Genomic DNA, 27,855 nt, shown 5'->3' on the forward strand with positions numbered 1-27,855 from the left:
ATGGAGGTACTTGAGAGGGTCCAGAGAAGAGCAACTAAGCTAATAAAGGGCAAGGAGGACCTCTCATATACTGACAGACTGAAAAAGCTAGGGCTTTTCTCCCTGGAAAAGCGGAGACTTAGAGGAGACATGATAGAAACCTTCAAGATCATGAAGGGCATAGAAAAAATAGACAGGGACAGATTTTTCAAATTAAGGGGATCAATAAGTACAAGGGGGCACTCAGAGAAATTGAAAGGGGAGAGGTTTAGAACAAACGCCAGGAAGTTCTTTTTCACACAGAGGGTGGTGGATACATGGAACGCGCTACCAGAGGATGTGATAAACAGGAGCACGCTACAGGGGTTCAAAGAAGCTTTGGATAGGTACTTGGAAGACAACGGGATTGAGGGGTACAGATAAGAGTAGAGGGATGGGATTAGAGGTAAGTTACAAAATTAATCAGGGACCACTGTTCAGGCACTAGGCCTGATGGGCCGCCGCTGGAGCAGACTGCTGAGCAAGATGGACCTCTGGTCTGACTCAGCAGGGGCAACTTCCTTTGTCCTACTGGCCATACCTCTCGCTATGCAACCTAGCATTCTTCTAGCTTTTGCTGTCACCTTTTCGACCTGTTTTGGCACCTTAAGATCATCACAAACAATCACACCCAAGTCCCGCTCTTCCGCCGTGCACATAAGTTACTTCACCCCCTAAACTGTACCGTTCCCTCAGGTTTTTGCAGCCCAAATGCATGACCTTGCATTTCTTGGCATTAAATTTTAGCTACCAAATTTTAGACCATTCTTCAAGCTTTGCCAGGTCTTTTTTTTTTCATGTTATTCACACCATCCTGGGTATCTACTCTATTGCAGATTTTGGTATCATCTGCAAAGAGGCAAATCTTACCTGACAGTCCTTCAGAAATATCGCTTATAAAAATGTTAAAAAGAACAGGCCCAAGAACAGAACCTTATGGCAAACCCTTTCCTCAGAGTGAGCTCCACTTACCACTACCATCTGTCACCTTCCACTGAACCACCCCAGTACCTGACCCAGTCCATCACTTTGGGGCCCATCCCATGGAAACTTTGTTTATTCATTCGATACCTGTGTGCAGGAACAGCTCAAGGCAATCTGCTGCCTGAGGCGAGGGATGAGCTGCCCCCTCTCAAGCATCCAAATTAGGGGTGGGGTAAAAGCTGCCCCAACTATTAGGCAAGACTGGCCTGCTGCCTATAGCAGCAGCTTCTTAGAGGGTATTAGCTTCAGTAGTAAATGACAGCAGAGCCTCGCACACCACTCTTTGTAGGTCCAGGTCACCCATATTTAAAGCCACACATGCTTTAACCTGCTTTTCAGCAACAACACAAAGGAGCTAGGTGACCCCTAAGTCATCTCTGCTCCAAGCCGAAGAGCCCCAGCCGCTTTAGCCTTTCCTCATAAGGAAGTCATTTATCATTTTTGTCGCCCTTCTCTGAACCTTTTCTAATGTAATGAAACACAAGGAGGGCAAAAGGGAACGCACTACACAGCTGATATCCGTGGCTCTGCCAAAAATGATGGAGGGAAGGACTCTTCCCCATTTAAACCCTACTGAGCGAGGCGGCACCTGACATTCGGTGGCTCTTAACTGTGCGGTAACTGGCTTTCCTCTAGCCAGGTAGGTTAGGGGTGGGCTGGGGGCGGAGTTTGGGCAGAGCATCATGAAGGCCAGATAACAGTGCTTTTTGGTCTGGTAACTGCATATAGTTAGAACAACAAAACAGCTGTGAGTTAACCAGTCACTGGTCTAAATATCAGCTGTGCCCAGTTAACCCCAGGGTCATCACACATATCCGGATATTAAGTGCTGGGAGCTGCACATGCCCTGGCATTAAAGATCTGGTGTTCAGCCTGCAGCCAGAAGTGCCATCGTGGATTAAATATGGACCCTGTAGCTTTTGGCCAGTTTTTTTCCTTATGTTTAATCTTTTGACTCACAGCTCCCTCCTGCATTAATCCTCGGACCACCTCTAGAAAGGAATCTCAAGAACCTCTTCTACCTTGAAAACAGTTTTCTCCTTTCCAACCTCCTGATTTCTTCCCTGCAGAGGATTTGAGGGATACTGAGAGAGACAGAATCTGAGAAGTATTGAGTGAGAGTACTGCCGATTCAAGTAATGAGGGATACAGAAAGCCTGCGAAGTGCTGGGTGAGAAAGAGTACTTATTTGAGGGTATGAGGAGTAACAATTGAAGCTATGAGGCGTAGTGAAAGTACTAAGTAAGAGGCATACTTATTCAGAATTACTGAGAGGGTCTTAGGAGAACCGATTGAAGCTACGAAAACCACTGAGAGAAAAAGTCTGGGGAGTACTTAGTGAGGAGAGAACTGATTGAAGGGCACAAGTGTACAAAATTAGTCTTAGGAGGAAGAATTGGAGGAGTACAATTGAGAATTACTGAGATAGAGGATCTTAGGAGTATTGATTGAAGCTACGAAGAGTACTGAGAGAGAGAGAGAGAGAGAGAGACTGACTGAAGAGTATTGATCATCTGGATGAGGCATTCCCAGTGGCCAAGGATGAGTGAGGATCTAAGGAGTAGTGAGCATGGGATGAGGAATGCTGAGTGAAAGTCCTACTGGTTTTAAGAATGTTACAACAGTATCTTTGTCTCACGTCATTTACAGGTTTTGAGGTCATTTATCCACACAAGAGAATTGTCCCAGATTTATCAATAAAAATATTTTAATATTTACCTGCTGAAAAGATCATTACAGAAAATAGAATACTATTTGCAGTACAACTTGGCTTTGATGAATCCATCTACTGTACATAATCAGTCGTTAATATCCACTGAGAATAATTTGTATTTTTTCCCTTGAACTGGAACTGGAAGCTTTGAGCCCTTGATTTGTTGAAGCTTTACAATAAAACTCTTCCTTCAGTGAGAGGACTCATGAATATTCCCAACATTTTGGATTTCACTTCATATGTAGCTCAACGTATTTCCCTGTCCACGGAGGGCTCACAATCTAAGGAGCAGGCGTAGGATTGAAACCTGACTTCTTTGGTCATCAGCCACTAGGCTACTCCTTCACTTCTATGGAGCTTCAGACCCCTCAATCTCATAGTCTTCTAGCAGGGAGGTTTCCCATTCCAGGTACTCAACCCTGTAGGTCATTTTCAAGGCACTGGACTCCAGTTCAGCCAGGAATCGGGCCAGCCTGGTCTGCAGAGCATCCAGGTTCTTCTCCAATTTTCTCACCTTCTCCTCCATCTCTAGCTGTTTGGCAGCCAGCTCTGCGGCTAAATTTTCATCTAGTTTCTTCATCTTTATCAGGATTTCACGGCCTTTCTCTTCCAAGATGGTTTTAGCATCAGGATACTCAATCAAGACTTCCGTCAGGTCCTCCTTGGAAAGACAGAACAGATCTGAGTAGCCAATGCTTTTGATGTTGGCCGTTCTCCTGTTGCCAGATGTATTCCCTGTGGGTCAAAGAACCAATAGTCAGTGCTATAACAACTGGTAAAAACTATTCACTTGTGTTCGGATGGGAAGGTCACTTATCTAATGGTAGAGGCAAACCACATTACCAAATTGTTAGAGGGCGAATACTATAACCCCTATGAGGTAAGAATTAGGGAAATGTGTGTACAATGGATGAAAGGAAGGAATGCAATATGATAGATCTATTCAAATATTTCAAATCTATAATGAATGCATACAAAGGAAGCATTTATTAGTGAGATAAAGTTCTAGAACAAGAGGTCAAAGTTGTAAATTAAAGAGAAACCTAAGAAAATATTTCACAACATAAGCACATAACATGAGAGCTGCCATATTGGGAAAGACCGAAGGTCCATCAAGCCAGTATGGTATCTTCATTAGTTAGAATTCATAACACTTGGATGAGGTGTTTCATTCTCCACTGTGGTTTGTTATTTTTACATCAATATGTGCAGGTATGAATTGTATTTTTTGAGTGACACTAGTGTACGCTGCATGTGGTTGTTTGGCTTTGAATAATACCCGTGTTTATGGATTCGATTCTGCTTTTGATTTACAACATTAGTACATGGCCAATAATATGAAAAATGGAAATTGATCATTCTATAGCTGCTGCGACAATGACCTTAGCGCATGGGAAAGACCCAAACATGGGCAAGCCAAGGCCACTTCTTGCCACAGCTTAGTAAAAGGACTCCTTAATCCTGTAATACCAGTTTGATATTCTAATTACTCGTATTACTAGAACCTAATAGCCAAGGTCTCTAAATTTCAATGGTATGTCCTTGTGGTTATAGCATTTTGGATCAAATTAGATGGGAGGAAAAGGAGCCACAGTTCTATTTCCATCAGTTAGAAATTATGTTTGCAGTGAGCTGAGAATTGCTTTTCTTTGGAGGTATCTTCCAGCAGTAGAATTTCTGGCAGAGGTGTAATTAATCAAAAAAAAGAGAGGGACTCAAAGAACAGACCAGCAAGAGGCTATAAAAGAAGCACAAGGGGCTTTCGGGATGCTCCCTCTGCCTTGAGAATGCCCGGAAAAGATCCTACTCGCCCGACCTACCACACCTCTAGAACCGACAACCACCTTACATCAGATCACCTGAAGGCCTACTGAACTTCAGGAAGGCAATAAAAACTCACCTCTTCCTCTAACCTATGAAATAGTCCCAGTCTAGATACCTCTGTCTACGCAACAAGATCAACCATTCCATGGCCGTACATTCCATACCATGTCATACCTAGTACATAATAGTGTGTGATAATGTGTTATCTTGCCACACCACATACTGTCATGCACTGTCATTGCTGATAATTCCTTACTATATCACACCTAGCATATATCATCATTCATAGGTATGTATCATACCGCCATGCTCTTTCTAATGCACTGTCATGCTCTGTTATCTACCGCCTTACCACACTTTGTACTATCAGGCTCTATTAGTTACCGCAATGTCATACCAGACTCATATCCTATTAAGTATTGCCATGCTTTTTGACTTCTATCATGCTTATGACCTAAAATGTACTGTCGTGATCTACATTACTACATCCTGCTATGTTTTATTATGTATGTAAACTCATAATCCATTCTGAGCTCTTCTGGGAGGACGGGATATAAATCCAAATCAATAAATGAGGGGCTTTTAAATTCCGAGCAATCAAATTTCTGTTTATTGATGGACCCAACAAGGATCATGTATCAACATACCTGCCTGTGTCAGGGATCGTTCAATATAATCCTCATGAGAAATCAATAAAAATGAAAAAAAAAAAAACAGCTGTTCAAACGAGACTGGGATAAAGGCTTTAATGTTGCTAAAATGAAAATCTGCACAAACATGCTGTCCACTCAGTCTTTATCCCGGTTTCATTTGATGGGCTGTTTTTTATTTTTATTGATTTCTCATGAGGATTGTATTGAACGACCCCTGATGCAGGTGGGTACGCTGAAACATGGCCCTTATCAGGTCCATCAACAAATAGAAATTTGGTTGCTCGGAACTTGAAGACCCCTTGTGCTTCTTTTTGTGGCTCAGAGATGTAATTAAGTACTCTTCAAAATTGAATTTTTCTAGGCAAACAAATCGTAGATCTTGCACACACATGTTGGCGTTTCCCTCTCTTAAAGGAATTCAGTCAAAGACCTTCTTTTCCCATTTTTTAAAATTCCTTGAAGACTATGAGATACATAATCGAAACAGAAATACATCTAAAACTTGGACAATCAAAAAGACAGGTCGTCCAAGTGCCGATAATCTAAATCTAAAGGGATTTTAGACGTATCTAAAAACAGTTAGGCCTTTTCAGTGCTGCTGTACGCCACGAGTGAAAAGGGGCATTTTTGGAGTGGTTAGGGCAGGAGGTAGGTGGGATGTGGGCCGACCTAGGCTCAGTCGTCCTGCAGTGATAATCGAAAGTTCAACGAGACTTCCTAGATGGAACGTATATGTTGGGACTTATGCAATCTAAAAACAGGTCTAAGTGCCCAGAAGGTATCAAAAGTGACCAGATAACCACAGTAGACACAAACTACAGACTCCCCAGTGATCACCGACACCTCTACACCATCATACAAATCGGAATAAAAACGTACATACCTGCCTCCAGAACATCAGCACCTAGCATAGGAAAGCCAAGTAGAGCTGTACAAAGATGTCTTATGTAGTCTGGGGCATGGGCTAGTGAACCCTAAAGAGGAGGACCCAGCCACTCTAACCACTGCATTCATGGTGAAACATGTGCACCCACCAAAACCCTACTGTACTGCCATATAGGTGGCACCTGCAGCCATAAGGGCTATTGTGTTGATAGGCAGGTGGGTCTAGTAGGTTTTGGGGGGGCTCACCATGACCTATAAGGGAGTTGTGGTGAGATGTTTATGTAGCACCCTTTTTGTGAAGTTCACATCAGTTCCCTGTAAGGTGCCCCACTACTCTGTTGCCATGTCCATCACTTTGCTGGTCCCTCCTATGTCCATAAAGTCTTGTTCTAGGTGTTTTTAACTTGGACAATTTTTTTGCACGAGAATGGGGTATAAAGATAGACGACTTAGCATTCTGGATGATCAAACGGCTGAATTTAGAAGTAGACGATTCTCGAAAAAAAATATATTTTGGACATATTTTTCAAGAATGAACTTTGGATGTTTCCGACTTTGGGCGACTAGCAACTTAGGCCCAAAACAAACTTACACGTTTGTTTGGTTTTTTATTATGTCGCTCAACACATTTAAAAAAAGAATTTTTTTTAAAAAATTAAAGATTCTATGGCTTTCTACGTATGAGTGTTAATGTCCACTAGCATATTTTGTTCTACAAACTGCATCGAGCCCTATCATTTATAGGGATGATGAAGTACAACAAGACAAAAGATTAGATTAGATTTGGTGTTAATATGGGCATATTTTAACATTCATATGAATGATCAGGACAATATATCTGCTCAGATTTGCTACAGCTTTTTGAATTTGCTAGAATTAGCCCTTTTGACCTATTTTCCAACTCACAAGGGTCATATCTCAGATGTGCAGTCTTGCTCTTTTTTAATTAGGACGGGCCATGCTCCATTCACTTTTACTTTCAGGGGTATCGTAGTATTAAGGAACAGTGAGAGAGGTTAATTATTGTATTAGGCAATAAAGTGCAGTCTATCCTGAAAAATTTTAGCCAGGGACAGGTGATAAATTATTTTAACAAGAGAAAGACAATGTGGATGATATGATTTTATGATGAAATTGGGAGGCTGTTCTTAGGAAGGTAATTAAGTGAACTAAAATTTCCACAGGAGACTAAATTGATGAACTTGGAGACTTGAATATCTGTGGTGGCAAAACAGAAATCAAGAATTACAGGAGTATTTAGGCTGAAAAGAGATTATTACACTGCAAGGACTGGGATAAGGTGTTGGGTGGCATTTCTGCAGATGATACAGGAGGGGCTACATTGGGTCCAGAATGGTTTCCAGCCTTGACATAGTGCAAATATGGTGTTTTTGACAGTACAGGAAATGTTACTGAAATATTTGGACAGTGGACAGCAGGCCTTGTTAACTGGGATGTCGTTTTAGGAGAGTGAAATAGTAACATAGTAACATAGTAGATGACGGCAGATAAAGACCCGAATGGTCCATCCAGTCTGCCCAACCTGATTCAATTTAAATTTTTTTGTTTGTTTGTTTTCTTCTTAGCTATTTCTGGGCAAGAATCCAAAGCTTTACCCGGTACTGTGCTTGGGTTCCAACTGCCGAAATCTCTGTGCACCAATAGCTCGACTTTACTACTATTAATCATTTCTACAGCGCTACCAGACATAGGCAGACTCCTTTGTAAAGAGCAGAGATCAGATCATCAGGTGAAGGTGAATGGAGCCTAAATGTGGAGTCCACCTGGAGTTTCCCTTGTTCTTGAACAAATGTCTGTGACCATTGGCTACGTTGCTCTCTCAATGAGGATTTTCAGATATTTTTGTGTGCACTTGATTTTCACTTGGGGAAATGACTCATAAACAGCTTTAGATAAAATGAATTTGGGTCTGTGAGCGGTCTGAAACTGGTTTTTTGCCAACTGGATGGCCTTAATGCACAGAAGACAGATACCCCCACCACCCACCCCATTCCTCCCAACAGCAGTCAGCAATCTTAAAGGCACGGACTGCTGTGGGCATTGGTATTGAACAACCAGGATCTCAGTGGCACCCAAGAGTGATTTGAGTTAGCCATTATTAGCCCAGTTACAATTAACATTAATGACAGGGATGGATGTCGCATCAGCATACACTATTGAACATGTCCTCGATGAAGAAGATGAGTGATGTATAGAATCATAATACTCTCTCTAGATTATGGTGATGTGGGGATAAGAAATCATTTAAATACAAAACAACACCACTTTGGAGGGCTAAGAGTCTCTATCCAACGAAAGGAAAAGCCTCAGGTCTCTTGGTTGAGCTTACTTATGCTCTACCACCTCCGCCCACATCATTGGCAAAAAAAACCAACTTTTATCAGTAGTGACTTGTTGCTACAAAAGTTATCTTAATGGGACTTAGATTCTTAACAACTTCACTGAAACTGTGTTAGAAAGAACTACACTTCTCCCTCCATATTCGTGGTTTTGATTATTTGCGGTTCTTAGCTTGCTGGCTCCTCCCCCCCAAAATTACATCAGCTTGCATAGAGAAATTGCTGATTCCCAGCACTTTCTTCACCATGTTTTGCCTCTCCTTCAGGAACAGGCCAGGTCTCCCACCATGTTATTCACGGTTTCACCATATTCACGATGGTTTTTAATAGAAAATTATTCACAGTTTTTCTGTATTTGCGGGTCTGTTAATCCCCTATCACGGAGGGAGAAGTGGACTGTTTTATTAAGAGTCCTTAATTGAGTTTGATTGCCATTGCAGCTTGTTTAATTCTTCTTTGCCCTGGAAACAAAAACTTTAAAGATTATGAGCCTACTAGCGACAATGAAAGTAAGTTCAGCAATTCGTACGTCGTCTAGCACTATTGTCGAAGAACTTTCTGCTTTTGGTTGTAACCCTTATGTTTCCACTGATGATGTTCATGTATAAACCCAGTTAAGCCTCCAGAGGTTGTTCTGAAGGAGAATACAGCTCAGGAGTATCCAATGTGCAATGTATTGGCCAAATGACGTCCACCTGACTTCAGGATGTGGGGTGACAAGAGTTATTACTGTTGTTCAAAACCCTTCAACCTCAAGCCCCACCCAATCTCAATCAACTACTAATTCAATACCTACCATCTCAAACTCTTCGATCTGTATAGCAAAATGTGCTTGTTCTAACTTCTAGACAGATCACTTACGAATTGACTTGATGTAGCATTTTTTCAGTAATAGGTCCCTCCCTATGGAATACACGCTCTTCTCATCGCTGATAAGGGACATCATTAGATAAGTTTAAATCTTCCCTTAATAAATTTCCATACAAATATGCCTTTGAGCTGTGACCCCTTCATTCATTAGTCTGCCTCCCCCTCTCAACCAGGGAACGGCCAGGATAGCATCCTGCATGCCATATTATTGCTTTTCCTTTTCCATCCTATCAATTATTGTAGTTCTCTTTGCTTTATATGAAGATTTAAATAAACTTGACAACTCCTCTATGGTGCCATCTTCGCACTGGTTTCAAAATCACCTTTGGTCTTTTGAGTATTCCCTAATGCAAGACTAGGACATTTAAGTTAAAAACGAACCCGTTACCCCCCCTCCCCCATATTCACGAGAACTTCATTAATGCATTGCTTCTCTAGGGTAGTTCCCAAGATTTGGAATGGACTCCCCTAGTGATTTGAAATTTGTTTCCAATTATGTTGAAGTCTAGAATTAGTTGAAGACATGTAGGTCAGTATCTAAAGTATGTATCTGAATATTCAGAGGGTCTATTCGGACAATTTACATATTTTTGCACGGCCTTGGTTAACAGTTAGAAAACTCCAACCACAGCAGCTGAATACTGAGCCGTTGTTTGAGGGACAGAGTGAAAGGCTTTCATGGGCAGGCTGAGTATTTCTTATTGGAGTATGCAATGGGTATTTTATTTTGTGAATTGTTTGCTTTGCATGTTTTTACTGTCATTCACTTTGTAGTCACACATGAAAAGGAGTAAGTGATAGTGCAGTAGAGAGGAAAGTGCTCAGGCTCCTAAAAGGCTCTTATGGCCTTTAGCTGTTGCAATGTTTTCCTGCTTCCTTCCTTTAATGGGAATTACAAAGGCAAAGGCCTTTCACAGAAAACGGTATAGTTGGTACCAGCAAAAGATATGAAGCAGGGATGAAGCACAGGGGTTGGTAATTGTAAGAGAATCAATTCTATAAGCGGATACTTCCAATTAGATGCCCCAGTGCTGCTTAATGAGACCCTATTCTATAACGGCATCTGGGCATCCAGATTCCATTACAGAGGACTAGTAGAAGCAACTTTTGGCACAGTGAACATTTAAGCACTCTGTTAGGCAAACCAGAGACCGGGTGCAGCTGCAGTTGTGTAAATGGGAACTCCACTTTTGTCTCACCCATGCTGCACTTCTACGCTATGCACTTAGTCCCCTGGCTCACATTTACATGCACAAGGGACGTGTACATGTGGGAACCCAGTTAGAGAACTGCCCTTCACGTGGATAGGAACAGGAAGAGGTGAAGAGGGCAGGAGAGGTCGATAAATATCACCTTTAATGTTCAAAATGCTGATCTCTCCAAAGTACTGGCCTGCTCCAAGTCTAGCATATTCTGTCACACCATCATCAGCCACGACCGCCAGCACTCCTTCCTTGATGATGTACATCTCTCTGCCAATGTCACCCTTTTTACAGACATACTCGCTAGGGCTGTACACCTGAGGTTGCAACTTCAGCACCAGCTCCTCCAGAAGACTCTTCTCACAGTTCTGGAAGATCTGTACCTTGCTGAGTGTGGGTAGATGCACACTGACAGCCACCTCTGCCCGCAGACGCTCTGGAAGGTTCTGTAGGATAGCATTCTCATTGGTCATCTTCTTGTTAATTTGCAGATGCTGGTACCATGAAATGACCCGGCGCTTCACGCTCTTGTTGACCTTGTGCAGTTTTAGGTAGAGCTTGACAAGGTCATGGTTGGGATAGAAGGCTTCATCGGCGCTGTTCATGTTGGAGATGACAGAGCTCATGCTCCCCATTATGGTGGCAAAGCCAAGAACAGCGATTAGGAAGTCTACCACCATAAACAAGTATTCCTCCTCTTGATAGGGAGGGGGGGTGTCACCCACTGTGGTGAGAATAAGGGTAGAGAAGTAAAAGCTATAAAGGTACTGCCGGGACAAACGGCCAAAATCAGGGTCAGAGATGTTTGGATAAACCCATTCGTCTTTCCCAAACCCAATATAACTGGATAAAGCAAAGTAGATGCAGCTATTCCAGTGGATAACTACAAAGACATAGAGAATAAGTTTGCAGATACGGAACGCATTTGGGTACTGGATACGAGTCTCTGTCCGATCAAAGGCCTCAAATAGCCTTGGGATGCGGAAGAAGCGGTTCCAACGCACAGTTGGTGTATGGATCCCCACCTTCAGGTACAGTAGGTCTGTGGGCAGCAGGGATAGCAGGTCCCAGCGGAAGGAAGATGTCTTCACATAGCGCTTGGAGAGCTCCTTAGGGCTGGTAATCAGGATCCCTTGTTCCAAACACCCTGTGAAGAAAGGAGCAGCAGCATTGAGGAACAATAACGTGAAAATCAATTCAGATGGCATAGTGAGATGACATTTTGTTTTATTCATTATTATAGGTTTTACTCTTTATTTAAAGCTTTATCTCTTATTTGTAAAGCAAACTGAGTTGATTTTGGCCCGGTACTAGGATCCTGATTGGCCACTGTGAGAATGGCCTACTGGGCTTGATGGACCAGTGGTCTGACCCAGTAAGGCTATTCTTATGTTCTTATGTAATGTGTATATGCTTGTGCACACACACATAGGTGGGTACACCATTAAAGCAACCAGAACTAAATTTTTTCAGGGGACCTACAGTGAAAATAAGTGGGAACTAGGAATCGCCTCCCTTGGGATCCTCCAAGGCCTACTATCTCAAGAACCTGGAGCTGCCCGGATCAGCTACAATGTGGCTACCAGAGGCTTAAAGTGTTGCTGCTGCCACCCTGAGCATACTCGGTGCCTTTAATGCCACATCAGCAGTAGCACTTTAAGTCACTGACAGCCACATGGCTACAGATTTCTTCAGCTGGTGGGTCCTGAAGATCCCCACCAGCTACAGAATGGTGTCCAGGGCTTCTCAGTGGGCCTGAGCAAAGTGAAGGACCCAGGCCCACCCATGCCTATACTCTTGGGGTATGTGCATTAATGCGCGTACACACACACACACACAGCTCTAGCAATATCTACGCTCTTTAATGCATGGTCTGTGCATTGGTTTACTGGTGAGCGCTTTCTGCTTTCAGAACCCTGGACAGCTCATGTCTATTGGGAGCTGCTTGATTCGCCAATTCAAATCGATTCACTTTTTAAAAAAATCGGACTCACCGATTCATCGAGTCCTGACTCCTGACATACCTCTGGGCCTCCTAAAGTAGCAGCAGTGTTGCAGTGATTGGCTTGGCAGAGGCAGTGTGGTGAACAGGCTTCTCCTGGCCTGCCCCACTGAGGCCTTCCCGCTGCCATGTCACTGATGACATCACTGATGATGCGGCAGAGGGACTCCCTGGTGGGCAAGCCATGAAAAGCCTGTTCACCGCCACCGCTGCTCCTACTTTAGACAATACGATGAAACCTTCTGCCCAATGTGCAGCGGCGGCCAAAAAAGCAAACAGGATGCTGGGAATTATAGTTAACAAGACTAAGAATGTCATAATGCCCCTGTATCGCTCTGTGGTGCAACCTCATCTTGAAAATTGCATTCAGTTCTAGTCTCCTTATCTCAAGAAAGATATAGTGGCATTAGAAAAGGTTCAAAGAAAAGCGACCAAGATGATAAAGGGGATGGAACTCCTCTCGTATGAGGAAAGACTAAAACAGTTAGGGCTCTTCAGCTTGGAAAAGAGAAAGAGGGGGAGATATGATTGAAGTCTACAAAATCCTGAGTGGAGGAGAACAAGTACAAGTGGATCGATTTTTTACTCTGTCAAAAATTACAAAGACTAGGGGACACTCGATAAAGTTACAGTGAAATACTTTTAAAACCAATAGGACATCTTTTATCACTCAGAAAATAGTTAAGTTCTGGAACGCGTTGCCAGAGGATGTGGTACGAGCAGATAGCGTAGTTGGTTTTAAGAAAGGGTTGGACAAGTTCTTGGAGGAAAATCTATAGTCTGTTATTGAGAAAGACATGGGGGAAGCCACTGCTTGTCCTGGATCGGTAGCATCGGATATTGCTACTCCTTGGGTTTTGACCAGGTATTAGGGACCTGGATTGGCCACTGTGAGAACGGGCTACTGGGCTTTATGGACCATAGGTCTGATCTAGTAAGACTATTCTTATGTTCTTGACATCATAGGCGTCGGAACAGGGGAGAACACAGGGGCCATGGCCTCCCCCCAAATTCTCGGTCACTGTGGTTTTGGCCCTCCCGCCAAACCTTCTCCCTGTGTTTGCTTAATTCTTCGGGCAGCCGCCACACAGTATCAGGCAGCAGGCCTTCCCTGGAACCCTTCATTCTACTTCCGGGAGTAGACCTGCTCATGGACACTGCATAGCGGCTGCTGAAGATTTAAAACTAAAGCGCTGGGAGGAGGTGGGTGGGGGACTTGGGAGCTCTTTAGAGGTCCTGGGTCCCCCCCCCCCCAATCAAAGCAGCGTTCCACTGCCTATGCTTGACATTTAAATATAGGCTGGTCATTCGTTACCAAATGTATTTTGTGTTTCCTTCACCGAGTGAGGGAAAATTTGTTGTGAGGTACGAGTTCAAAACTCCCAATCATTTCAAAAGTTGGCTTCTACGGCTCGAGTGCAGCTTTCTTCATCAGCCCCTTAGCCTTCTCCAGAGTCTGTTTGGGAGGGGAGAAAGAGCCATGAGTGACTTCTGTTACAGCTCTTAACTCTAAAAGTTCTGGTCTCGTCAGGCCTTCTGCACTTTCCTGACCACCCAGCAAATTCAATGTGCAGTTAAGATGAGGGTTGTGATTGAAACCTGCAAGAGACTTCTCTTCCTTCCAACTACATTTCTCAGTCGCAAGGGTATCGTAGCCTCCCTGCCATGTCTATCATGTAGACGTGTGCTCCAGCATCTCATACAGCCGCCAAGATGGGAAGATGCCTGGTGATGAAAAATCTCTTCAGACCTCAGGGATCCTGCCACTTGCGTCTTCCCACCCCAGGCAAGAGCCAGAATTGCATAGAAATAAAATGAGAATTTCTCACTCTTCCCTCTGTGCATCCCTAAAACCCTAATGCTGCTTTCTCCTCCCCCTCTGCATGCGGACAGAAAGCACCGTCACGGGGAAGATTCAAGCTGGGAATGATGTGTGCTACAGCACCACCTGATGGACTTTTTGCTCCCTCTCGCTTCTTCCCTTTTCCTTTCCCCCCTCACTCGATATTCAAAACAATTTAACTGGTCAGGCACAACTACTGACCAGTTCAATAGAATGCAGAAACGTGGTCCATAGCCAGAGCTGGAACCCTGAAGAATACAGCCAAACACACAGGAGTTGGAAGGAAAATAATAATTTACCGAGTTGAAAAGAATTATACCTAGACATCCAGATTTCCCCGAACATGTCCTCTTTTTAGAGGACTGTCCAGGCATCCGGACGGCTTTTCCAAAACCTGGCACTTTGTCCGGGTTTTGAAAAGCAGTTGAGATCGGGCCCAGTCTGGAGTGCTTCTGCGCATGCGGTGATGTCACACGCATGTATGCATGTGTGCAGCAGCATCACGTCGCACTCCAGACTCGGCCCAAGGAGACGAGGTTTGCATGGGGATGGGGGCAGAATGGGGAGGGGCCACACGCCCTCTTTTTCCAGATGCAAAATCTGTTCACCCTGGGTGCGTCTCAAATCTGTTCTCTGAACTGATCCTTCTGACCCTGGACAAGTCACTTAGACAGACTGTGGGACAGACAGGGGGAAAATGCTTGAGTACCTGTATGCAGTGGCATACCTAGCCTATGTGACACCCCCCCCCCCCATCCATATGAAAAACATGACTTTTAGTAACAATCCACACATCACACAAGAGTGTACCTAGGAAAAGGCAGTACAACAGACTAGTACAGATCAATCCTGCACGGTCAATCCTAACAGTAAACCGTGTCTTTCGAACACACAGAACACCTTCGCCTAGTATGGAATATGTCATCACAAACTAACCCCTCCCCCTTTTACAAAACTTAGTGTGGTAACAGCTCCGACTCTCATAGAATTCTGAGCACCAGAGCTGTTACCACCAAGGCCGGCGCTAAAAATTGCTCTACAGTTTTGTAAAAGGGGGGATAAAATAGAAATACGTAGACAAAGGTTAAATTGAACCACCAAGAAGCTGGACTCTGCATACAATGCAACACCACAGAAACAGCGATGCTTCTCCCCTAAAGCAAAAAAACTATAAATAAATAGATTTTTTTTTCTACCTTGTCTTCTCTGGTTTCTGCTTTCCTCATCTTCTTGGCACTCTCTTCCTTTCATCCACTGTCTGTCCTTTCTATTTGTCATCTTCTGTCATTCTATGCCACTTCCAGAAACTGTATGCCTTCCCTTTCCATCTTTCCCTTCACCCCTATTGGTCTGGCATCCATCTTCTTCACTTTCCTACTCCAAAGGTCTGGCATCTCTCTTCTCTCCTTCCCTTCCCTCTCCCACACCCCCTGGTCTGGCATTTCACTCTCTCCTCTCCCTTCTCCCCACTTCCATCAGCATCTGCTCCCTCTTTCCCTCCAACCCAATTCCATCCAGAATCCTTTCCCCACACACCATCAGCATCTGCCCTCTTTCTTTTCACCAACCCAATTCCATCCAGTATCCATAAGAACATAAGAAATGCCTCTGCTCGGTCAGATCTGAGGTCAATCTTGCCCAGCAGTCCACTCACGCAGCGGCCCAACAGGTCCAGGACCTGTGCAGTAATCCTCTATTTATACCCTTCTATTCCATTTTCCAGCAGGAAATTGTCCAATCCTTTCTTAAACCCCAGTACCATACTCTGCCTTATAACGTCCTCTGGAAGCGCATTCCAGGTGTCCACCACCCGTTGGGTAAAGAAGAACTTCCTGGCATTTGTATTGAATCTGTTCCCTTTCAACTTTTCCGAATGCCCTCTTGTTCTTTTATTATTCGAAAGTTTGAAGAATCTGTCCCTCTCTACTCTCTCTATGCCCTTCATGATCTTATAAGTCTCTATCATATCCCCTCTAAGTCTCCTCTTCTCCAGGGAAAAGAGATCCAGTTTCTCCAATCTCTCAGCGTATGAAAGGTTTTCCATCCCTTTTATCAGTTGTGTCGCTCTTCTCTGAACCCTCTCGAGTAACGCCATATCCTTCTTAAGGTACGGCAACCAATATCCTTCTCCCTTATGTCTCTGTCTCATTTCCCTGCACACCAATTCCATCAGCATCTGCCCCCTTTCTCTCCTTCCACCACCCTTCCATACCACCCTGACCCCCTTTCTCTCTCTCCATCACCCTTCTATGCTCCTCTCTCCCTCCAAACCAGCAAGGTCCCATAATGACTGCTTCTGCTGCCTCTGCTCCGGAAGATGCAAGTGACATTGGAGGGGTGGCCAGTAGAGTTGCAACAAGGTCCCGCGATGACTGTAGCTGCCAGTCCACCCTCTCCGACATTACTTACGTCTTCCAGAGGCAGAGGCGGCAGATGCAGTCATCGCAGGACCTTCCTGCACTTCAGCGCGGCTGCCGACTCTGCTTCGGAATAAGTGCAGCAACTGCGCTGAGATGCAGATGACATTTAAAACAGCGTGGGAAGTTCCAGATCCAGCTGGCTGTGCACCCCCCTAGGACTGGCATCCGGGGCAGTCCGCTCCCCCCCTCCCCCCACCCTTGGTATGCCATTGCCAGTACGTAAACCGCTTTGAATGTGGTTGTATACAAGTCTCAGTCCCTTTCCCTTCCCCCTTTCTCTCCACAGGCTGGACACTCAAATTAATAACTGACTGGAGTTTGATTTTAGTTCATTTTTAATCTCTGTCCCTGACAGACTCCTTGGTACCAGTACACTACTTTTCCCACAAGTTTAATCCACACTCTTTTAACTTGGCTAAGCTGGTCTTACCTCCCTGAAGCCTCTGCTTCTGTCCAACACAGGACCGCTTGCCTCGGGGCTTTTCCCTGGGATGCCTCTTGCTACGAGACCTCTTGGACTGTATGCACTCCTAAGTCTTTTACCTTTCTTTTCCTCTGGCCGAGGTCTTGCTTAGGCCATTTAGCCCTCCCTGCTGTCAGGCAGTTCCACCTTTCCTCCCTGCACTCTTCACTTCCTCACATAGCAAATCGGTGCCTAACCACTAATATTAAATGAGACAACTGCTGGATATTGCCAGTTAGCGCCTAGCACAGTATCTCGCAAACTATCTGGAGCCAAAGGGGGCCGTGGCTGGAGGGCACCCGGAAATGCACAAACGTTACCACGATGATATCATGTGCATTTGCAAAGGCCCTGTAAACAGGCCCTGAGCGACCAGTGGGGGGGGGGGGGAGACGCTGGCACCAGCTGACTGTCTACAGAACGTGCTTCTCTCCACAAGAGGTATGTTCTGTAAGCAGTCTGCTGCTGCCGGTGCCTCGTAACACACCTGCAAACATGCCACAGCGCACAGTTTGCGATTCACTGGCCTAGCATATAACCAGCTATATTATGCTTCTTACCTGATACTCAGCACCTCACCAGATAAATTTAGCAGTCAAATAAGACTGCCTCAACATAGGAATGCCCAATAAGAGCACAAAATTTGAATTGGGCACCATTTCCGTTCTGTTGTTTAGGCAAGGCTGAAAATTTCACAGCTGTCACGTAGACACATGGATCACTATACGAAAGAACAATGTGTTATTATTGTGAAAACATATTAGAAGTGTGGGGAACGTTTTGCTGAAACAGTTCGCAAATTGCGTGCAATTTTTGGTCGGCAAAATGCACCAAATCGGTCTACAGTTAAAAGAATGATCAACAAATCTGAGCAAACTGGTTCAGTTGTGGCCGCCCTCGCACCGGCCTCAGTGAAAGTGTCGCCAGGAACTTCGATTCGCCATCGTTCACAGCAATTGGGCATTTAGAGAAGTACCATGCAGCAAATTCTCATGGCAGATCTGCATCTGAATGCTTACAGGGTTCAACTAATGCAAAATCTGCAGCCAATGGACCACCCAAAGTGCTGGGCATTTGTCAAGCGGGTGTTGGAAAACCAAGAAGTACGTGGATGGCAATTTTTTGGGAGAAAATGGTCTTTAGCGATGAGGCACACTTTCACCTTAGTGGATACGTGAACAAACAAAACCGCCAGATTTCTCGAGTGATTCTTGAAAAGCCAACGTAGGCACCCCATGAGTCGCTGTGTGGTCCGCCATGTGATTGGGCCATACTTCTTGGAAAATGCAGAGATCTGACATGTCTTTGCAGGACCTGAGCTGCAATAATCCAAAATTTCATCAAACGAGCAAGCGTCGTGGTGAGTTCCTCACTTTTCAAATAAATTATGCCTTTTATTAAAAAAATTAAATCTTGCGCTCTTATTGGGACACACTTTAGCTGTCTTATCTTTTACCACTAAAAAGTTAACCACTGAATATTGGTATAACAAGTTAACTGTTTAGCCGTATAAAAATACCCTTAATATTCAACACCAGTCACTGGAAACAGCTTTAACGCCAGCAGCAAGCACCAAAAACTCTGCCTGTTGCTGGCTGAAAATCAAACCCATTCTTCCTGTCTCTCTTCATCTCACTCCTTCTCCGGGTCCCTGTCTTACTGTGATTTTCTTAATAAATAAAGTCCCCCACCCCCTTTCTCTATTATTTATTAAGAAAATCACAGGGGATTAGAACCGGGTCATGTGGAGATAAAGTGGCTCTCCCAGGGTCGTTCTCAGAGGAAATTCACAGAGCTGGGGATGAGAACTGAGAGACGGTAAGACAAAGTGACTTCATGAAAGTTATACGCTGAGAATTGTAAGCGTTCATAGATCAAGCTTGGACACATGAATTGTTAAGGAGAGGAGAAGTGAAACCTAAGGAAGAGAGACTGGTAGCTGCAGCTCAGGACAGTGAATTATGGATGAGATGGCTCAGGGCGAACACAGAAATCAAATTGGTACAACCAAGATTTGTAGATTTTGTAAGAAAGAGCTGGAAACAGTTATTCATCGTGTAGCTGTCTGTGTACACAAAGGCACAACAAGGAGTGCTGGTTAACGATCAGATGAACAGGGGCACCTTCTCCCCGTTAACTCAGATGCACCGAGAGCCGTGGTTAATGCTGCATTAGCACGCCATCCTGCGCAGAGCTGCCATTTAAGTCTCCCTTTGGAGTTGCGCTCCAAATAGAATATGTAACTGCTAAGTTGTGCCAATTATAGACCGCCTATCAATGGAGGCTGCCTAAGTGGCATTTTCCCTGTCTGTCCCAGGGGGCTTACAGTCTCTATCTAAAGTACCTGGAGCAGTGGAGGATTAAGTGATTTGCCCAAGGTCACAAGGACCAGCGTGGGGCCTGAACCCACAACCACTAGGCCAAGCAAAGAGCGTCTCCTTTATTGAGAAGCTTGCATTGGCTGTCCTTAGAGGCTAGTGCGCTGTTATGCAGTGTAATATTAGATATAGTTCATGGCCTGGCCCCTTTGCTTTATTATCTGGGGTCCTTTTTCTCTGGGTTTCCCCTCTGTAGAACAGATGAAATTTAAGCGATTCCCTTCTACTCCTTCTCATATAGCTGGGACAACACCTGCGGTGTCCCGCAGGGCTCCCCCCTATCCCCCACGGTGTCAGGTCAAAAGCGCGCCGGGACAAAGGCGTGCCCAGACAATTGAGCGCAGTGCGCGCCGCCGCACTGCTCTAAATTACTGTTTTTAGCGCTCCGACTGGGGGGCGTGGGGGGGGGAATCCCCCCACTTTACTTAATAGACATCGCGTCGCGTTGTGGGGGGCGTTGTGGGGGGTGTGGGGGGTTGTAACCCCCCACGTTTTACTGAAAACTTCACTTTTTCCCTGTTTTTAGGGAAAAAGTTCAGGGTAAAATGTGGAGGGTTACAACCCCCCAAACCCCCCATAACGCTGTTGCGATGTCTATTAAGTAAACTGGGGGGGTTCCCCAACAAAAACCCCAGTCGGAGCCCCTAAAAACTGTAATTTAGAGCGGCGCGGCGGCGTGCACTGCGCTCAATTGTCGGCGCGCGCTTTTGTCTTTCGCGCCATTGTCTATGAACCATCCCCCACCCTGTTCAATATCTACCTGACCTCCTGCATAAACCTCAAGCTCAAATTTTTCATCTATGCAGATGGCATCACAATAGCCATCCCTCTAACCAGTTTCACACCAGAACTACTCGACTACATTACAAACATTCTCAATCAGATTGAACTCTGGATGCTATCATTCAGGCTGAAACTAAACCCTGACAAAACTAAATTTTTCCTAGCCACCCCAATGACAAAATCAAGGACACCACAATCCAATTGAAAGGAATGACTTTTCCCCTCGAACCTACCTTAAAAATACTGGGAGTCACTCTTGACAAACATTTATCCTTAGAAAATCACACCGACCTCACAGTCAGGAAAAGCTTCTCGGTACTTTGGAAACTCCGCACCATAAAAAAAATACTTCGACGACACCTCTCTCCGCCTACTAGTACAGTCCTCCATTCTCAGCATTCTGGACTACTGCAATATAATTTACTTAAGCTCCACGAAGAAAACCATCAGGAGACTGAAGATGACCCAAAATATCACCGTCCGTCTCATCTTTGGCCTGAATAAATGGGAACACATCACCCCGTTTTACCACCAACTTCATTGGCTGCCATTCGAATCCAGAGTTCTCTTCAAGTTCGCCTGCTTCTGCTACAAATCAGTATTTGGTTCATCGCCAAGATACATCCTCACTTTAACCTTAATTGCACCAATAAGAAATCCCGTAGAATTCAGCTGTTCGCCTTCCCCTCGCTAAAACTATGTCATCTCAAAAGATTCTTAGACAAAACCTTCGCCTTCCAGGCAGCTAAACTGAACCCCTGGCTAGCCCAAATGATACTCGAGGCTCCCTCATACCTCGGCTTCAGAAAATTACTCAAAACTCACCTATTCAGCTAACAGGACCCTTAACTCTCCCCCTCTCCTGCAATAACACCTCACCCCTCGCACTGTTCTTCTCCTTCCCTCATAATTTCTTCTCTACCTTCTATCCTCTCCCTTCCTCGCCGCTCAATCTCTGAAAAAATGTTGTAAATCTGCATGTCATCGCGGATCCTAATTGAATTGATGTGAACCGCCTAGAACTCGCTGGGTATGGCGATATACAAGAATAAAATTTTTATTATTATTATTATAAAACTTGGAATTCCTTTCCAATTGCTATTAAACGAGAAACAAATGAAACTTAAACCTATTTATTTAGTCAATATTTAAAAGATTCATTTGAGAAGGTTTCTTCTAATTTTTATGTTTTCCTAGATGCTGCCTGGTTAATTCTTTTGTAATCCACATTGAACCTCTTCTGTTGTAACTGGAATAAACTACAGCTTCAGCACCCTGAGGTTGCCCTGTGACCCTGGGCAAGTCACAATCCCCCCATTGCCCCAGGTGCATTAGATAGATTGTGAGCCCACCAGGACAGACAGGGAAAAATGCTTAACTACCTGAATAAATTCATGTAAATCTGTTCTGAGTTCCCTGGGAGAACGGTGTAGAAAATTCAATAAATAAATAGTGTGAAAAGTTTTAGCCTTTGATAGAGTTGTGACATCATAATGCCTCATTCCACCAATGCCTAAGAGCCAACCTCATCAGTGATGTCACAATGGCTTGATTGTCCTAGACTTGGTTCACTAGAGTGGTGCAGTGGTTAAAGCTACAGCCTCAGCACCCTGAGGTTGTGGGTTCAAATCCCACACTGCTCCTTGTCACCCTGGGCAAGTCACTTAATCCCCCCATTGCCCCCATTAGATAGATAGGGAAAAAGGCTTGAGTGCCTGCATGTAAACCACATAGGCTACAAGTGGTATATAAATAGTAAAATCAGTAATAAATCATTTTGAATAGGAAGTCTAAATCCGAATTTGGACATTTCCCACTAAGCATCCAAATTCGAGAGTGGAAAAACATCCATTTTCAAACGGGACGTCCAAAACCTCTTTTTTGGTTGGTTTGTTTTAAATCGCCTACTTGGATGTCTTGGCCACCAAAACATCTAAACCAGTGGTTCCCAACCCTTTCCTGGAGGACCACCAGGCCAATCGGGTTTCAGGCTAGCCCTAATGAATATGCATGAGAGAAATTTGCATATAGTGGAAGAGACAGGCATGCAAATCTGCTCCATGCTAGCCTGAAAACCCGATTGGCCTGGTGGACCTCCAGGACAGGGTTGGGAACCACTGATCTACACCACCTAGACATCCAACTTTGTTTGCCATTTCCGACCACAAAAACGTTCAAATTTGAAACATCCACATCAGCACCGTTTAGACATAAGAGGGGTCAGCATTGAAATGGACTGGCCACAAACACAAGCCAACAGAGTTGTGGGTCACTGCTGTGAACGTCACAGAAAGGGTTCCAGATGTACATCTCATCATATACCCCTCCAAAACTCCCCCAAACCTACTATACCCACCTGTCTACCACTCTAATAGCCCTTATCAAGTTCAAGTTCAATTTATTTAATATACTGCTTATATAAAACCAACGTTAAAATCTAGCGGAAATTGGGGAGGTAAAACCATAATATAACATAACATAAAATCAGATTTCTAGACCACATAACCATAAAGTTCAATGCGGTTTACAAAAGATTATATGAAGTAAACACAGTAAGATGAGCGCGGCGAGAAGGAATTCTAATCGACTATAAACTTGGAGAAAAGAAAAGTTTTTAGTTGTCTTCTAAAGTGTAAATAGGAATCAGAAGTCCGTATCGCAAAGAGCTGCCTGAAAGGCAAGGGTGCAGTCATGATGTTTTTTAAATCTGCAACACTTGGAAGACGGAAATGCAAAAAGTGCATGGGATTATTTTCTATAATTCCTATGAAAAGCAATGGAAAAAGAATTAGTTAAGTAAAGAGGAGCCTGACCAAATGCCACTCAGTTGGAAAATTGCACGCACTTCTATTGGGAGCCAGTGTAATTCCCAAAAATGAGTCTAATGACAATGTTTTGGATAATCCGAAGTCTAGCAATGTTTTTCTGCAAGATAAAACGATGTTACAATAAGATTGAACTCCATTACAATTAAAGAAAAAATCAATAAGGTTAGATTACAATAAAATTTGCGAGGGAAAGGAAAAAAAAAGGGAAGCCATAATATAACTTGGTACTTAAAAAAGAAAAAGTAAAAAGAATTTAGAATTTAGAATATAAAAAACCAAAAAATTATGAGTAAAATGCTTAAGAGAAGTAGAATGTCTTTAATTGAGCTTTGAATGTATAGAACGATTTTTCTTCACGAAGATAAATGGAGAGTTCCAAAGAGTAGGTGCCATAACTGAGACTGAAGAATTTCTGTGCACACCAAAGAATAACTGCCTAAAAGAAGGAACACTCACAAGATGTTAGAAGCATAGAAACATGACGGCAGATAAAGGCCAAATGGCCCATCCAGCCTGCCCATCCACAGTAACCATTATCTCTTTCTCTCTCCGAGAGATCCCACATGCCTATCCCAGGCCCTTTTGAATTCAGACACAGTTTCTGTTTCCACCACCTCTTCCGGAAGACTGTTCCACACATCTACTACCCTTTCCGTAAAAAAGTATTTCCTCAGATTACTCCAGAGCCTATGAGTAAAATGCTTAAGAGAAGTAGAATGTCTTTAATTGAGCTTTGAATGTAGAGAACGATTTTTCTTCACGAAGATAAATGGAGAGTTCCAAAGAGTAGGTGCCATAACTGAGACTGAAGAATTTCTGTGTACGCCAAAGAATAATTGCCTAAAAGAAGGAACACTCACAAGATGTTAGATGATGTTAGAAGCATAGAAACATGACGGCAGATAAAGGCCAAATGGCCCATCTAGTCTGCCAATCCATTATTTCTTTCTCTCTCCGAGAGATTCCACGTGCCTATCCCAGGCCCTTTTGAATTCAGACATGGTCTCTGTTTCCACCACCTCTTCCACTATCCTTTCCGTAAAAAAGTATTTCCTCAGATTACTCCGGAGTCTATCACCTCTTAACTTCTTCCTATGCCCTTTCATTGCAGAGTTTCCTTTCAAATGAAAGAGACTCGACTCGCGCACATTTATATTATGTAGGTATTTAAACAACTCTATCATATCTCCCCTCTCCCGCCTTTTCTCCAAAGTGTACAGATTGAGATCTTTAAGTCTGTCCCCATACGCCTTATCATGAAGACCACACACCATTTTAGTAGCCTACCCCTGGACTGACTCCATCCTTTTTATATTTTTTTGAAGGTACGGCCTCCATAATTGCACACAATATTCTAAATGAGGTCTCACCAGTCTTATACAGAGGCATCAATACCTCCTTTTTCCTACTGGCCATCCCTCTCCCTATGCAACCTTCTAGCTTTTGCCGTCACCTTTTCAACCTGTTTGGCCACCTTAAGATCATCACATACAGTCACACCCAAGTCCTGCTCTTTCATCGTGCACATAAGTTCTTCACCCCCTAAACTGTACCGTTCCCTCTGGTTTTTGCAGCCCAAATTCATGAGCTTGCATTTCTTAGCATTAAATTATAGCTGCCAAATATCAGACCATTCTTCAGGCTTCACCAGGTCTTTCTTCATGTTATTCACACCATCTGGCATCTGGCACCATCTATTGCAGATTTTGGTATCATCCGCAAAGAGGCAAATCTTAAACGACAACCCTTCACTAATATCATTTATAGAAATGTTAAAAAGAACAGACCCAAGAACAGAATCTTGAAGCACACCACTGGTAACATCCCTTTCCTCAGAGCGATATCCATTGATCACTATCTATCGCCTTCCATTCAACCAGTTCTTGACCCAGTCCATCACTTTGGGACCCATCCCAAGGGCATTCAGTTTATTTATTAGATGTCTGTGTGGAACACTGTCAAAGGCTTTGCTAAAATCTAAATACACCACATCTAGCACACATCCTCTATCCAATTCTCTGGTCACCCAGTCAAAGAAATTGATCAGATTTGTCTGGCAAGACCAACCTCTAATGAATCCATATTGCCTCCAGTCCTGTAATCCACAGGATTCCAGAAACTTGACCATTCTCTGTTTTAAAAGTGTTTCCATTAATTTGCATACCACAGAAGTCAGACTTACCGGCCTGTAGTTCCCTAATTCTTCCTTACTTCTACTTTTGTGGAGAGGGACCACATCTGCCCTTCTAAAGTCCTCCAGTACCACTCTCGACTCTAGAGACTAGTTGAAAAGGTCAGTCAGTGGAGCTACCAGAACTTCCTTAAGTTCCTTCAGCACCCTCGGATGTACACCATCCGGCCCCATCGCTTTCTCTATCTTTATGACAGTAGAGTAGGGTTTTGGTGGGAGCACATGTTCCACCATAAATGCAGTGGTTAGAGTGTCTTATGGGTCAGGGTCCTCCTCTGTATGGCTCACTAGCCACCCACCAGGCCACTTAAGACACCTATGTGATGCTCTACTAGAATTTCCTATAACAGGTGCCGCTGTTCTACAGAGAGGTATGCACTGTTTTATTTTGAACTTTAGGGGGTGGGGTGGGGGTTGGTGACCACTGGTGGAGTGTAGGGGGCATTATTTAATCCCTCCAGTGATCATCTCATCAGACTGGTCCCTTTTTGGCACTTAGACACTTGTACAACAGGTCTAGGCAAAAATGTCTACGGTCCAAAATGTATCAGTTCACTCAGCAATGAGAAACACTATAATAATAATAATAACACAACAGTTTATATACCGCAGGACCGTGAAGTAGAGAATGACACGGTGACAAAATTCATCACCGTCCTCCGTCCCCGCGGATAACCGCGGGAAATAATCTCATGTCATTTTCTAGTGTCTATTTCGAACTCGGTCCTTCTACACCATCATTCTTCAAAGCAAAACTTGCGGGTCAGTGGTTGTGGCCATTCATACTCTGATTCTTCCCTCTCTCCTTAAAGAATGACATGAAGATGGTTTCCCGCGGTTATCCGCAGGGACGGGGACGGTGATTAATTTTGTCACCGTGTCATTCTCTACCGTGAAGTTCTATGCGGTTTACAAAGATTAAAAGAAGGTACAAATAGATTGAACTTAACAGGGTAGAAGCTAGGGATTAACAGCTCAAGGGATCAGTTATTGAGGAGAAAGAGTTGTACGGGTCAGCTGCCCAGATATTTCAGGAACAGATATGTTTTTAGGCTTTTCCTGAATTCCCCATAAGTAGTAGGCGTAAACAATTGTTCTAAAGGTGTTGATGGTGTCTTTTGAGTTTACATCCTCTAACTGGAGGGGGAACGAAGATTGAATGTGAACTTCTCTTATGTTTGTTGGCTGAGAAGGAGAAAAGGTCAGTTATGTATTTAGGGGCTAGTCCATATAGTACTTTAAAGCAGAAACAAGCGAACTTAAACTTTACAGGTGCCTCCATCGGTAGCCAATACAGGCAAACAATCAGGCTTTGTTACCACTGCTGAATACAGTTTTCTTACACACAGGTTTTTTCAAGGTGCCTGTTTTTTACTTGTTCCCTAAAATTCACAAAAATCATGCGAATCCCCCTAGTAGGTCCATCATTTCATGGAGGGATTCTATGCTTGAGAGAGCATGCAAGTATGTTGACATCCATTTGCAGCCTTGCTTGTCGAATGTGAGATCTCTTTTAAAGGATACCACCCATTTTGAAATTATTAGAGGAGTGGGACTTTAGGGCATCAGAGATCACCTGTCTGGTGACGTTTTATGTCGCTGCCCTGTATATTTCAATCCCTCAGGATGAGGCACTTGAGATTTTACATCAAGCATTGTGCCATCTCCCAAGCCCTTGGTTGATTCCACCAGATTTTTTGATTGAGTTGTGTGCTTTAGCTATGAAGAAGAATTATTTTTTGTTTGAGAATTAATTCTTCATGCAACTGTCTGGGGTGACTATGGGGCGACTTTCACCCCGACGGTTGCAAATTTATTCATGGGACATTTTGAAGAACAATTTATATATCCCTCTTGTTTTTTCAGAGAGATTTTGGGGTTGGCCCACTTCATAGACGATATTTTTTGTCTGTGGAAGGGGTCCCTGGAGGAATTGTTCAAATTCAGAGAATATGTGAACTCATGTCATACTGCTTTGCGTTTTGAGATGACATATCATCGGACACAAATCTCATTCCTAGATGTGAGATTGAAGATCCTGGATGGACATTTTAATACCACCATCTTTGTGAAAGATACGGATCGCAATTGCCTTCTAGATTTTAGCAGCATGCACCCGTACCCGTCTAAGACAAGTATACCTTTTGCCCAGTTTCTCTGCTATCGATGGATTTGTAGCTCCAATGCCAAATATAGGCACCAGTCAGTAACACTGATGGAGAAGTTTCATCAGAGAGGATATCCAGAAACTATTGTGTCTAGAGCAGCTAGACGGGCTCTTTACAATCACAGAGAGGCCATATTGGAGTATTTGAGGGAACAATCTCAAGGGGATGTGATCCCTTTTGTTTCTAAGTTTAATCAGATGTCCCCTCGGGTGAAACGGGTCATGCAAACACATGTTGGGCTCCTGCGGGCTCACCCCTGTTTTCAGGAT

At 43.8% G+C, this 27,855-nt stretch overlaps 1 protein-coding gene across 3 annotated transcripts in view; it reads right to left on the minus strand.

The window, feature by feature from the left end:
- Positions 1-2,730: 2,730 nt before the first annotated feature.
- Positions 2,731-27,855, minus strand: part of CNGA4 (cyclic nucleotide gated channel subunit alpha 4) — a 41,738-nt gene continuing 16,613 nt past the window's right edge. For all 3 annotated transcript variants that reach the window (XM_033949163.1, XM_033949162.1, XM_033949161.1), the window contains exons 4-5: positions 10,662-11,657; positions 2,731-3,451 (exon numbers count right to left, since the gene is read on the minus strand). In XM_033949163.1, coding sequence (XP_033805054.1) covers positions 3,066-3,451; positions 10,662-11,657 — 1,382 coding nt within the window. In that variant the 3' untranslated portion in view covers positions 2,731-3,065. The remainder of the gene's footprint in view (positions 3,452-10,661; positions 11,658-27,855) is intronic.

This window comes from Geotrypetes seraphini, chromosome 6 (assembly GCF_902459505.1).
Source record: "Geotrypetes seraphini chromosome 6, aGeoSer1.1, whole genome shotgun sequence".
NCBI classification, from domain to species: Eukaryota; Metazoa; Chordata; class Amphibia; order Gymnophiona; family Dermophiidae; genus Geotrypetes; species Geotrypetes seraphini.